Source organism: Diabrotica undecimpunctata, chromosome 9, assembly GCF_040954645.1.
Source record: "Diabrotica undecimpunctata isolate CICGRU chromosome 9, icDiaUnde3, whole genome shotgun sequence".
Lineage (NCBI taxonomy): Eukaryota > Metazoa > Arthropoda > Insecta > Coleoptera > Chrysomelidae > Diabrotica > Diabrotica undecimpunctata.
The window spans coordinates 2,667,066-2,681,463 of record NC_092811.1 but is presented as its reverse complement, the minus strand read 5'-3'; the positions used below and the strand labels follow the sequence as shown (position 1 = coordinate 2,681,463).

Genomic DNA, 14,398 nt, shown 5'->3' with positions numbered 1-14,398 from the left:
TTATTGCAAGACGCATCAAAAACAACAGAAGGGACTGGATGCGCATACAACCCCTACATATTTGAAATAAAAGATCGATTGTATCATTTATCATCGACTGGAGTCAACATAAAATTTATTTGGGTCAAAGCACATATTGGTCTCAAACATAATGAATATGTACTACGATTTTAAAAAAAATTAGCAATTTATATGGAAAGAGCAATGGAAACATTACTGTTTTACAAACCATCAAAGGTATACCTCAAACAACCTGGTTTAAGAATTTCATAGCTCCTCGTAAATATATTACTACTATAAATCGAATACGCTTTGGACATTTTCATAAATTTATTCAGCATTCAAACTCCCTTTATACAAAATTAACTAAATGCAATACATACGCTCCATATAATATACAGTCCTTGTTAGCCATAGGTTCTGTAACAATATATAATTTAATTATAGAATTTTTGTCAGACACATGCATAGCTTTATAAACCTGGTACTCGTTCATGAAAACTTTCATGAGCGTGTATAGGGTTAGACTTGTACCCTTTGTTTATCCTATATGTAACAATACCTTATCCGTGATCCAGTATTGTTTGTCTGTTAAAATAAATGTCTTGACGGACCCCTAGACGAGAAGCGAGTGTCCTTGTATTTTCCTGCGACGTGTTCTTCTATTAATTATTCGTCTATTTCGTTTTATGTATATCGCTGTGCATTTGTCTGAGAGAAATAATCTGTACTTATGTGTATATACTTTCTTAAGGATTATATTATAACATTTCGAGACTGGCTGAATGACGAAAAAAAAATATTTTAAAATATAATCTCCTCAATGCTTGACTTCTAAAGATATCTTTTGTTTCAGGATACGTCAGGAGAAAAACGGCGGCGCCTGGTGTCCCAAAGCGCAGATAAGTAGTGATGTAAAAGAATACCTGGAGGTGGATCTCCAGAAAAATCATCTGATGACTTGGACAGAAACTCAAGGCCGTTTCGGGAACGGACAAGGACAGGAATTCGCTGAGGCGTTCTTGGTGGAATATTGGAGACCGTCTTTGAATCAGTGGATCACGTATAAAGATTCAAGAGGAGAAAAGGTAGGTTTATTTAAAAAATTGAAATTAGTAATAAAATTGTTTTGTAAAAAGCTTTTTTCCAGCTTTTTTATATTTGAATTTTTATACTTAATATCTTAAACACAAATTTTGATAGCAAACATGAATGTACTAGATATAATATCGCTTTGACTTTATGTTATAATTAAGAGTCAAATATATCCCTGCTTCTTTTTATAAATTTGATGTTTATAAAAAATTCGCAATAAATATCCGCCATACCTAATATTTTGGATATTGAATCATTAGAATTTACTTCGATTTTAACTTCCTTTAAGGTTGGGATTTCGCTCCGAAAAAAGAAAGCGTGGAATTTCCTCCGAACAGCATATTTGGTATGATCTTCAAGCTGAATGCGTTTTCTACCTCTGGTTTCAATGGCTTCAACAGGTCCATCATTCAATTTGCCTTCACTTTGTTTAAAATTGTTTAGATATGTTTAGATTTCCTATATCCATCATGTTACAAACAACACCGTGATCCAACGTATGAATAAAGATCTGGAAATTATGAGTATCGTGAAAATAAGAAAGATGACATACTTAGGGCATGTGATGCGGAATGAGAAGTATCAACTATTTCAACTAATTTTACAAGGCAAGATAGAAGGCAAAAGATCTCAAGGGCACAGAAGGACATCGTGGTTAAAGAACATCAGACAGTGAGCAGGAATGACTACCATACATCTATTTAGAGCAGCTGTGAACAACGTTGTATGGACCAACGTGATTCACAGAGAATATGCACCAAAAGAAGAAGAAGAATTCTATATAGAGTTCTCATCGACACTTTAATCAAATGACTACACAGATCAACTACGTCGTTGACCAACATACTTTAATTCCTTTCACAGAGTCCACAATACACGTATATAATAGTTTATTCTTCCATCAAAAAATTTGTGCATCATTTACTTTGACTGCTCCCGCCTTCCATATTGCTCACAGCACTAAAATACGTATTTATTGCTTCAATAATTTAATGAAGTAATTAGAATAATTTCAGAATTATTTCTTACACCGAAAAATGCAATAAAATTGTACGACTTGCTGTCTTCGCTGTCGAAAAAATTACTCGGTAAAAAATGTAAAATATTTACAATGTGTTTGTGTAAGCCATGTCCTGTTTACTTCAATAGCAAATCAACTGAGTCCATAAGTTGCCGGCTTCCATTGACGATCACGGTTTTAGGGAGGTTTAACCTTCTAACCTAATATTATCTATTGTAGTTCACCCAAATGTCATTAATAATCATTATCCTACACTAACACAGAAAGAATGGAAGAAGGCGAAATACCAAACAAAATATTCAAACAGATGCCAGTAGGAAAAAGAACAAGAGGAAGACCGAAACTGAGATACTTAAAACAAATAGAAAATGATATAACAACCTTAAAAATAAAAAACTGGAGAAAAAAAGCACGAAACAGATCGGAATGGAGAAGAATCCTGGAACAGGCCAAGACCCAAAAAGGGTTGTCGAGCCAGTGATGGTGATGATGATCCTACACTAACGTGATGCATATTATAAATAGGTATTTCTTCAATACAAGAAGATTTGACGTAACTTCTTATGACATTTTTCGTACGAAATTTCATACAATAGCGCTGTCTTCTTCTTCTTTCTTCTTGTATCTAGGTTTTATATCCTGTTTCTTCTTTAATATTAGCCTCCTAAATTGTTTAAATGTGCTACATGCTCCGAAAATTAGAAAAGGAATACACAAAAAATGGACTGGAAATAAATCTAGACAAGACCGAATATTTAACAACAGAGCAAGAACCAGTAAGAAACTTGGAAATGAACGATAATAGGGAAATTAACGGCACTGACAAATTCAAATATTTAGGATTCATACTCTCAAAAAATGGAACCACCGAGCAAGAGATAACAAGCAGATTAGCACAGACAAGAACATGTATTAAACAAATGAATGGGGTACTGTGGGATAGACAGATTACCAGAAATACAAAGAAGAAAATTTATAACACCTTGGTACGGAGTATAATGACCTATAGAGCAGAGAATTGGGTAATAAATAAACGAAACAGGTCCGAAATCACAGCAACTGAAATGAAGTTTATGAGAAGAAGCTACGGAGTGACAAAAATGGTTTGCATCAGAAATGAGGAGATAAAACGAAGAATGGCAGTAGAACAAGACATACTCAGCTACATCGAAGAAAACGTTTAATTTGGTATGGACATGTGAGAAGAACAGATCATGAATAGCAAAAATTTCGGATTGGAGCCCAATAGGAAGGAGGAAAAGAGGTAGACCCCGAAGATCATGAAGGGATGAAGTGGACGAGGCCATGGAAAGACGAAACCTTAGAGATGGAGAATGGCAGAACAGAAAGGACTGAAGACGTTGGCTGAAAGAAGGAAGGCGGCGACAGCTGTAAAAATCCTTATATAGATAGTTAGATTGTTTAAATTATCAAACCATCTTTTTCTTGGTCTGCCAATACTTCGTCGTCCATTTGATGCCTTATCTCGTGCTATTCGTACTATTCTATCCTCTGCCATTCTACTAATGTGTTCGTTCCACTTCTGTTTCCGTTTTGTCATCCATCCATTTATGTCTTCTATATTGCATGCTCTTCTTATGTTTTCGCTTATCTTCCTATCCAACAGACTTTTGGCTGATAATCGTCGAAGTATTTTCATCTCTGTTGTTTCTAGTAGTCATTTCGTTGTAGATTTGTCAGGTCTTGTCTCCGCCGTGTATGTTAATAAAGGTCTAATTGCTGCTTTAAAGAATATTTTTTTGTGTATTGTCTTAGGTGTTTGTTCCTCCAGATTGTGTGATTAAGAGATCCCGTCGCTTTACTTTCTTTTAAGCTTTGTTGTCGTACTTATTTGTCTCTTTGTCCTTTACCTTTCTTCTTAGTTTCTTGAATTGCACAAATACCTATGTTTTTATTTATCAGTTCGTCTAGTATCTCTTGGTCTTTGTTGTTGAAAGTAATCTGATTGTGGGCTTATTTTTTCTTCTCGTTTTCCTTTTCTTAGCGTGGTTTGTCATCTTAGGTTCCGTCTGGTTCCGAGGCTTTATATCGGTTCTTTGAGCCTTGTTTTTCTTTACAATAGATAGGATGTTAACCTAGCCCATCAACCCTTCTTTTTATCCGGGCTTGGTACCATCTGTGGTCATGAACGCGGCTTCTGAGCTATCCACCCAGTTCTTGCGCTCATGACCCCCAGGCAGAGCGCTGAAACGTCACTATTACTTCTAAGAATTTACTGCCTACAATTCTGGATTCTGATTAGTCGTGATCATAAAACGTTTTAGTACAATTACCAATCAATGCACATAGTTTTTTTCAATATGGATTAATAAAGTTTTGTTTTTTACATAACCGTATAAAATTAATATTTATATGACATAGAAACATTAAAGCAAGTACAAAATATGTAAATAGCTCCGAATTTGAATAATTCGACTGAATGAAAAACAAATTAAGTTACAGTTAAACTTGACAGCCTATGTCAATATCATTAAACAAATCTAAATTGATAATAAAGGAAGAACCTTGTCATTTGAAACAATCGTATCAATGAATAACCGCCTTACACGCCAAATTAAATTCCTTAGAAATTTAAAGCATTATTTAAAAAGCTGATTTTACAAAAACGAAAAAAATAAAGAAGAACAAAGACCCAATTCATTTTTACACGCACTTGATCAATTTAACTTTCCCTTTCGAAAAAAAGTCTCCAGCTGCTCGCCGCATTTATGAATGAAGCTGCGATTCGAATTCTTAACAATGAACAAAAAACGCCAAGACAAAAGCTCTGCTAAAAATTCCTGAGAGGCCTCCGATTAAAATTCTGTTGGTAAACCGGGGAGGATATCTGAATAAGAACAAAAAGGATTATTTTTTACGCTGATGTTGAAGAAATAAAACATTATCACTGTAAAGGATTGAAGGAAGGATTGGAGGGTTTTGTTGGTCTTAAACAAGAAATTGTATCTTGTAATCGTTTTCTCATGCACCGGGTGGAGCGAAATCGTAGCACATGCAAAATAAGATTGACAAAATCAGAGCAATCTAAGTATAATAGATTTTAAGGTAAATAAATCAATAGTAATGGAAAAGTTTGTTAAGAAAATGAAAATGATTTACTTTCATATCCATGTAACAGGGTAGGTGTCTTTTAAAGTGGGATCTTTATAATTATACTTGTCCTTTTCTTCGATGTTCTATAAGATGTTCTGCTGTATTAAAACATCCATTTTGTGATCAACGTCTCACATCTTTTCAAAACTTGTGGCACATACTAGGCAATTAAAATCGATCACTTTTAGTGTATTTCACTTCTTTTCATGGATCTTCACTTCTTGACAAGACAGTGTTGTCTGTCATAGATATTCACCAAATACAGAGAAAAAAACAAACAAATGGCTTAAACCTCCAGCTGCAAATTAGCGCTGACGAAAACCTGTCAAGTTGGATGAAGCCCAAAAATTCCTCGACACGACGGGCGAACTTTCGACACCAAATTGTCTTTGTACCTGGGGTAATCGAAGGGTCAAATTTTATTATAGGAAATTTCGACACCGCGGCGTAAAGCAGGTAGGTAGGTAATTAGCGGCGATGGACATTTGCACCCAAGCAGGACAAGCGGGTTTTCCCAATATTTATTGTCACGGCGGGGGGCGTGGCACTTGTGTACTTGTGACTGAATTATTTCAGTTGTAATTTATTTCTTGTTTGACGTTGACTTGTGCACGTATACGGATATTTAAAAAATGAGTTTGATAAAAAGTTCCCGTGGTCGAGATTTATTAGTGGTGGAGCATCATTCGTTCTCGAAACAGAAAGTGTTAAAAAGCGGCGAGATATTTTGGCGCTGCATCCAAAGAAACACTAAGTGTTCCGCAAAAGTGTTTACAATAGGCTGTGAGGACCTCACCATCACAAGAAGTGATTTGGTACATAATCATGAAGCCGATCCAAAAAAGCTTGAAGTAAAGATGGTAACCAATGCATGTAAAAGAAAAGCCCAAGAGGACATATCGGAAAAGCCTGCCAAAATTACAAGAACTGCTGTTGCTGAGTGTGATGCCAATTTGCTGACTGTTCCTGACATAGCTAGCATAAGAAAGAACATTTACAACTGTCGTCGTAAACTGTTACCAGGTCCGTTACCAAGAAGCATATCAGAAGTCCATAACGCGGTTAGTAATTATTCTCCTAAAACCTGTCGCAATCAAAGTTTTTTGTTTTTAAATCATCCTGAATTAAATGTAATTGTATTTTCATGCGAGACAAATATTCGTTTGTTGTGTAAATTAAAAACTTTGTATATGGATGGTACATGTTCATACAGTACCAAATATTTTCTACAATTATTTACTATACATGGCTTGGAAAATGGACATTATGTTCCTTTAGCATACTGTTTGTTAATGGACAAATTGTCAATGACATACAAAAATTTATTTTCTTTATTAAGGTCTAAGATTTTTGAAACATTTCAATTATCATTAGAGCCAACTGAAATATTTGTGGACTTTGAAAAAGCAATTCACTGTGCTTTATTGTATATGTGGCCCAATGCAAAAATTAGTGGATGCCGTTTTCACTTACACCAAAACTGGTTTAAAAAAATTCAATCTTTGGGTTTGGTACAAGAATATAAGGATACAAATTCAGAAATTGGAAAATGGTTAAGGCATACGTTTGGTTTAACTTATTTAAATCCAGCAGAAGTTGAAGAATGCTTTCTTTATGATTTAATGTCATATAAACCTATAAACGCAACACTTGATATATATGCAGATTATTTACTGGAAAATTACATTTTCGATAGCGCTCTATTTCCACCACACATATGGTCTAATCAGAATCCGTCTATTGCGAGGACCACAAATGCCTGTGAATCCTTTCATTCGAGATTTAATTCTTCTTTTTATTCAACACATCCTTCTATTTTTATTTTTTATTGAAAAGTTAAAAGAATTTCAAGTAGACACTTATGTCAAAATAAATAGTTTACATATACCAGCAAAAATCAAAGATACTACTGTTAAGGCTAAATTGGCATTTTTGGAGAAAATGATGGATAAACTACGATCCCAACAAATACGTAGGTTAGATTTTATAAAAGCTGTATCTTATCATTTCTATAATAGCAAATAAATCATTGTATACAAGTATATTAACGGTAAAATGTACAAAAATTAGGTACTAGTTGTATTATATTTAGATATTATTACAGTTATAAAGAAATAAAATGCACATTACTTTTATTAAAATAAATAAATTAATTAATTATGGTATTTTATTTATGTCGCAGCTATATTTATTTGGTGTCGAATATACCTGTAAGATAAAAACGGGAATTGGGGCTGGTGTCGAAAATTGCCATTAAATTTTAGTCGCTACCTGCTTAGTGTCGAAATTTCCTACGCCCCCTCCACAGAACTATACACTCATTTTTCTTTGAAAATAGCTGCTTCAACTCTCAAATCTATGTGAATTATTATGTAAAGCATTACAAGATTTTTACTTTCTATATACAAAACGATGCTGGAATTCCTTGTTAACAGATAAGGAGGAAACGTAATTATCTACGCTCAATTCTGAAATATCGTGCGGCAAAACGAAAAATTTATTTTAGTTAACGCCGGACATACAGTCGCCAAAATGGGTGCCGAAACGTCGAGCATTAAAAATATTCAACGTGGTTCTTCCCAAAAATAAATTGATTGAATCCAACTTAGCTTAGTACAAAAGTGTACACAAAAAAAGTTACAGCCGTTTGAAGTTACAAAATAAAAATTGTTTTTTTGCATTATCTCCTAAACAACTTGACGTTTTGTAATAAAAATGGATACGTTACTTTCTTGTTAAAGCATTTTTCATACAAAAGAAACAACAAAATCTAAGCACACAGAAAAATTTTAAGGTGGTGTGCAGCCCTAAATCCCCCCAAACTTTTGAGTACGTTTAAATCAAATGAATTGTGTGGCATCATTAGTTTAACACATTATTTTTAAATTTTTTTGCCTCATCACTTTTTTCAAAAAACAGTTTTTATTGAGTTACGGCCCTTTTCATTAACCTTTAAAAAATTACGTGCAACTAAATAAATGGCTTGAATGAATTAACAAGTACAACAAATTTTTAAAATGACTCCCATTTTCTTCAATACACATTCGGTATCGTTGTAATAAGAAAAACCGAATGCGCTGAAAAATCATATTTTTCTGGGGAAATTGATTTGCAGCTTCAATTTTTGTTCGCACCCTCAATTGTTGTTCGTCCTCTATTATTACAGAATACACTTTCTCTTTCATAAACACCCTAAAGCAAAAGTCCATGGGGTTAAGACCTGGACTTCTGGGTGGCCAAGAAATAGGTGCGTCACGACCTTCCAATCCACCGACCAGGATACTGCCTGCAAAGGTATTCCCGGTCTTCATTACTGTAATGCGGTGGAGTGCCATGTTGTAGAAACCACATATTTTGCCTTATTGCAGTATTCACTTCTTCCAAATACTCTTGTAAATCGTTTGCTAGGAACTGAAAATAATTATCACCATTTAAATTGTTGGAAAGAAATACTGGGCCTATTAGATTGTTATAAACAATTCCTGCCCAAACATTAACTTTGAAAGTCCTTTGGTGATGAGTCATTTTTTTGGCATGAGGATTTTCGTCGGCCCAAATGTGCTCGTTATGATGGTTTGTTATTTAATTTCTACTGAAGGTAGCGTCGTCGGTAAACAAAATATTTCTGTGTGTTTTCCATTAACAACCAATCGCAAAATCCAATCCTTTTAGGATAATCTTCAACCAATAACTCTTGAACCGTTGTTAAGTGATAGGATTTAAGCAGCTGATCCTTCAAACGCCGCCAAACCCTTACGTGGGTACCATTTAGTTGAGGAGCTATTACCCTTGTACTTGTTCCAGGGACTTCTTCAATGATTTCTAAAATGTCTTCATCAGTTGCATCCATTATTGGACAACCACTATTGCCAGCAACTTGCGGTTGGAAGGTACCCGTTTCCCGTAAACGACGATCAATGGTCAGAAATAATCGTCTATCGGGTGTATTTCGATTGGGGTACTTTACTGCATAACGCCTTGCGGCTGCTGCACTATTTCTTTGACATTCACCTACGATATTTCCGATAGTTTATTGAAATCCTAATTTAATCTGATCCAACTTACTCAAAGTTAAATGCATATCTGCCATTTCCTGAAATTTGTAGGCCATTGTAATATAAAAATTTTTAATATTAATCTTATTCACACAATAAATGATAGCTTCAAATTATTGACTATTATTGATGGAACTGTTTGTAATTATTGTATCCATAGAAACTAATTGTAATTTTATGGCCAACTAGGAAAAATCTAGTTTTTCGAAAAAGTGATACGAGGCAAAAAAGTTTTAAAAATAATGTGTTAAACTAATAATGTAACAAAATTCATTTGATTTGAACGTTCTCAAAAATTTGGGGGGATTTAGGGCTCAACAATTATAATTTTTCTGTGCGCTTAGAATTTTTTGTTTCTTCTGTATGAAAAATGCTTTCAGAACAAGAAATGCTTTTCATTTTTATTACAAAATGTCAAGCAGTTTAAGAGATAATGCAAAAAAAAATTTTATTTTGTAACTTCAAAGGACTGTTACTTTTTTTGTGTACACTTTTATATTAAATCCAGAAAATTAAGAATGAATCTATTAAATCTTATCTGGAAGAGTTAACAAACGACAGCAGCACAGAGTATTCGCTTTGGAAAGCTACAAAAAGAATTAAAAGGCCAATATTACATTCTCCTCCAATAAAACTGGAAGACGGTAGTTGGGCCAGAAATAATCAGCAGAATGCAGAGAGATTTGCCACTCATCTAGAGAACACATTTAAGTTGCAAGATGACCAAGACGATGACCAGGATTGGCCTAAACCAAAGCAAATAGATGAGAATATCAAGCCAACTTCCCCAAAAGAAGTAGCTGAGTTAATTAAAGAACAAATCGACCCAAATAAAGCACCAGGTTATGACCTCATTACCGGAAGACTGCTAAAAAATCTACCAAGAAAAGCTATCGTAAAATTAACAAATTTAATAAATGCTGCCTTTAGACTACAATATGTTCCAGATTTATGGAAGATAGCTGAGGTGATCATAATACCAAAGCCTGGGAAACCCCCCAATGAGGTGACATCATATAGACCAATATCACTCCTACCTGTGATGTCCAAGGTGTTTGAAAAACTCCTCCTGCGAAGAATCCTACCAATAATTGAAGAAAAGAAAATAATTCCAGATCATCAATTTGGATTTAGAAATAAGCATTCGACAATTGACTAGGTGCATAGAATAACTGCTATAATTGAAAGATCATTAGAGAAAAGAAAAGTCTGGTCTGCAACCTTCCTAGATGTGGCACAGGCGTTTGATAAAGTCTGGCATAAGGGTTTGATACATAAACTTAAATCATTCATGCCTAAACAATATTCAAATATATTACAATCATATCTAGCGAACAGACATTTTAGAGTTAAACAAGAAGATGCATACACTGATCTCAAGCATATTGAAGCAGGTGTTCCACAAGGAAGTGTATTGGGTCCAGTCCTATATCTAATATACACGTGTGATATACCTGAACTAGAGACGACACCATAGCTACCTTCACAGATGACACTGCTGTCTTAGCGGTAAGTGACACCGTCGAAGAAGCTACAGAAAAACTACAAAATTCAATAAATAAAATCCATGAATGGACCAAAAAATGGAAAATTAAGCTGAATGAGAATAAATCAGTCCATATAAATTTTACCAATAAGAGAATTAATAATATTCCTATTAGAATAAATGATGTCCAAGTGCCTATTGCAACATCAGCAAAGTACTTGGGGATCACTCTTGATGCGAAACTTCGCTGGAAAGCTCACGTGAAGAAGAAAAGAGAAGAACTAGGCATCCGCTACAAGAAAATGTATTGGTTAATGGGAAGACATTCCTCTCTATCCATAAATAATAAACTCCTAATCTATAAACAAATACTGAGACCAGTATGGACCTATGGCTGCCAACTCTGGGGCTGTGCCAAGCCTAGTAACATCAAAGTAATCCAGATATTCCAGAATAAAGTACTGAGGAACATCGTAGATGCGCCTTGGTACGTTAGGAACAACGACCTTCACCGGGACCTCAAGATGGAAGACGTCAATCAGATAATCAAGAAATTTGCAGGGAGCCATGAACAACGACTCCATCATCATATAAACGTCGAGGCTATCCAGCTCCTCGACAATACGAACCTAGAAAGAAGGCTCAAAAGAACAAAGCCTTTTGAACTGGTATAATGAGTGAGTGAAAAGCAGAGTAAAGTGTTGTGCGAGTATGCATGCTAAATTTAATGCTAGTTATTAGAAATAATAGGAAAGATACTAGTGAGTAGACACCTAATTTTAAGATTTCATTAGTAATTTAAGTTAGAAACAAATTGACAATTGGTCTTACTGACCAGATTTTAATGTAAGTACACTTCTGTGTCTTTAGTAAAAAAAAAAAAACTTTTATATTAAGGTAAGTTGAATTCAATCAATTTACTTTTGTCCCCGGAATGCGTGATTTAATTTATGACATACCTTATTAAAACACCCTGTATATACATGTATATATATATACTAGGTGCCAGTCAGACATATTTAGAGTTAGAGTAATGATAGGACCTATGAACTAATTCAGTTGGTAATTTTTACAATTGACAAAGTTTAGTTCGTATTTCAAATCTAGGGGAAATTTACTGAACCTTTTAAAACCAACAACGAGCCGCTAGATAATCACTTTATTATGTATAATGTTCAATTTATCGCTGTAGAAAGTAACACGTACGTCACAAGTTAACAGCTTAAACTTATTTTTATCAAAAACATTTTGTCTGGTTTTGAAAATCTGTCTTCGTTATGTAGTAATGTATTTAAATAGAAAAAACGCCGAATCAATGTAGAAACAAAGGCCTCCACTTAAGTGTACTTAATTTTTTGCTTCTATTCATTTCCTTAATCTGTAACGAATTTTATTTTGCTTACCATAGGGTAAGAATATGGGGTAGAAAATTGGGGACTGAAACTATGGGGGCGAACATAGGGCAAGCAAAATAAACGCTACTATGCGAACGGTACTCAGGGAGTAGTTTGGAGAGCTGGGGTCGTGGATAAGTTGAAATAAATGGGTCGGATTGGGGTATCTACACAATAAATGAAATAAAGGGGTCCTTACACAAATCTCCTGGACACTTGGCAAATAGGGACAACAAGAAAAAGAACTTCTAGCTATTTGAAAGGAAAGGACGCCGCTTCGAAGAATCCTAAACTTGCCGGATTTAGGAAAAATATCCCTAAAATAAAAACACATAAAAGGGTTAGGAGATTATTCTAAAATAAAGCAAACAAAGTAGTTCAGAGAAATGGAATAAACATTTATTTCTGTCTCAAACAAACAGTTATCAAACATATAAGTGGCATAAAAAATATATTATATAAATAGTTGCCAAATACAGAATAAAAAAAAACTTACATGTGTCCGTTTACAAACTCCGTTTACAAATAGATTGGAGATACTACAAAACTTACAAATGTTATCGCACAGAGATTAACCTTTTTTTTAAACAAACAAAACAAATGAATGTCGAAGAGAACAAAGCTAGCTGTCATATGTTAACATTATATTAAAAAAACAATTTAAAGGACAGCTGTTAAACCATAAAACTTACAATTTATTATTTATTACAAATCCTTTAAATTTTAATGAAAGCAATTATTGTTTTAGCAAAAGAATGTCTGTCTTTACTTTAAAATCAAAATGGTAATTGTTACCCGATTTCACTGTTTAGCACTTAACTTTCAAAAAAAACTTGTTAACATCTATGGGACTGGAGCTGCAAAGGACATAACTCTCAACTTGAATAAAAATAAACCATTTCCATACGTAGGCAGGAACGATTGGAACAGAAACTTGATGGAGGAAATCAAGCTGTCGACGGGGACATTCTATATAAACATTTTCCAAATTTCAACAGTGCTGGTGTCCTACACAAATCTTATGGGTGGTTACTCTGATCTAAATTGCCACATTGCATAGAGTATCATCACCTTAACCGGTCTTAAGATATTACACAAAAAAAATTGAATCGACTCGCGATTCAAAATCTCTTCTGTCTGCTGTGCTTGGGGCTTAAATGTCGACTCCTCGATGCCTTACATTTTACAAATTTCAACGCAAAATAAATTTCCCTTTACGTCTCACAGCTAGTTTTTGCCTACAAACTTAAAACAAACAATCTACCCTTTTTTGACCTCGTTCTTAGCAACGAAGCGACAAAAAAACTTCTTGAGTATTTACTTTTAAATTGGTTAACTGGAAATTTTTTACCTCAAAATACATACAGAGAATAGGGGAATATTAATGTAAACAAAGACAAAAAAATATTCTCAGTTAATACGTCTTTGAAAAACCGTATACCTGACTTGCAATATTATATTAGGGGACTCAAAACAACTTTTAAATATTCCAGTTTATTGCGTTTTAAAATTCATTTGCAAACAGAAAAACGAAAATATTCCACCAAATTTAAAACGCTACAAATCTGATCAGTTTGGCTTATATCTAGTATTTGTCTCTTCTCTCCACCGTTTGCGCTTGCTTTGTGTGAATTTCGTACGAAAACATATATCTTGTATATTTTAACAGTGTCGTAATCCCTAGGAACAGCGTAGTGCTGCGAAGACGCTGCTTATAAAAAATGGATACGAAATCCGTTCTTCCAAGTCCGCTGGAGCACTAAAGACAAAGCGTCTATAGAGAGTTTCCCAACTCCTTCAACAATAAGGTACTTACTAATTCAGAACAATCCTTTCCCCGCATTTATAACTTCATTCACGTTATACGTTTAAGTTATTAGAGAGAAACGAAAAGCCAAGAGTAATAACGTTAAAAAAGCAAGTTCCTAATCGCATTTACGAGATTAAGCGAACAGAATCCGAAAGGATGTCGTCAGCGACAAGTTGATTAAAAAGTTTAAAACTAATTTGTCGGCTGCAGCCATTGATACGTCCTTATAAACTGTCATAAATCTATTTATTCCAGTTATATATTTTACGCTGAAAGTTCTCAACTTTTAATTGAATTCTCCAAGGGTAGGTATACGAGGAAAGCCGATTCGCCTTCTCACGTTACTCTTGCGGCTACCAGGCCAGTTTAGGAAAATCCTCACAAAAACACATCAAACTGTGCTGGCCAGCTAATAGACATATA

At 34.4% G+C, this 14,398-nt stretch overlaps 1 protein-coding gene across 1 annotated transcript in view; it reads left to right on the top strand.

The window, feature by feature from the left end:
• LOC140449405 (discoidin domain-containing receptor 2-like) overlaps positions 1-14,398 on the top strand; it is a 1,157,947-nt gene that overhangs the window by 676,303 nt on the left and 467,246 nt on the right. Inside the window, exon 3 of the mRNA XM_072542564.1 lies at positions 857-1,088. Within this exon, the coding sequence (XP_072398665.1) occupies positions 857-1,088 (232 nt within the window). The remainder of the gene's footprint in view (positions 1-856; positions 1,089-14,398) is intronic.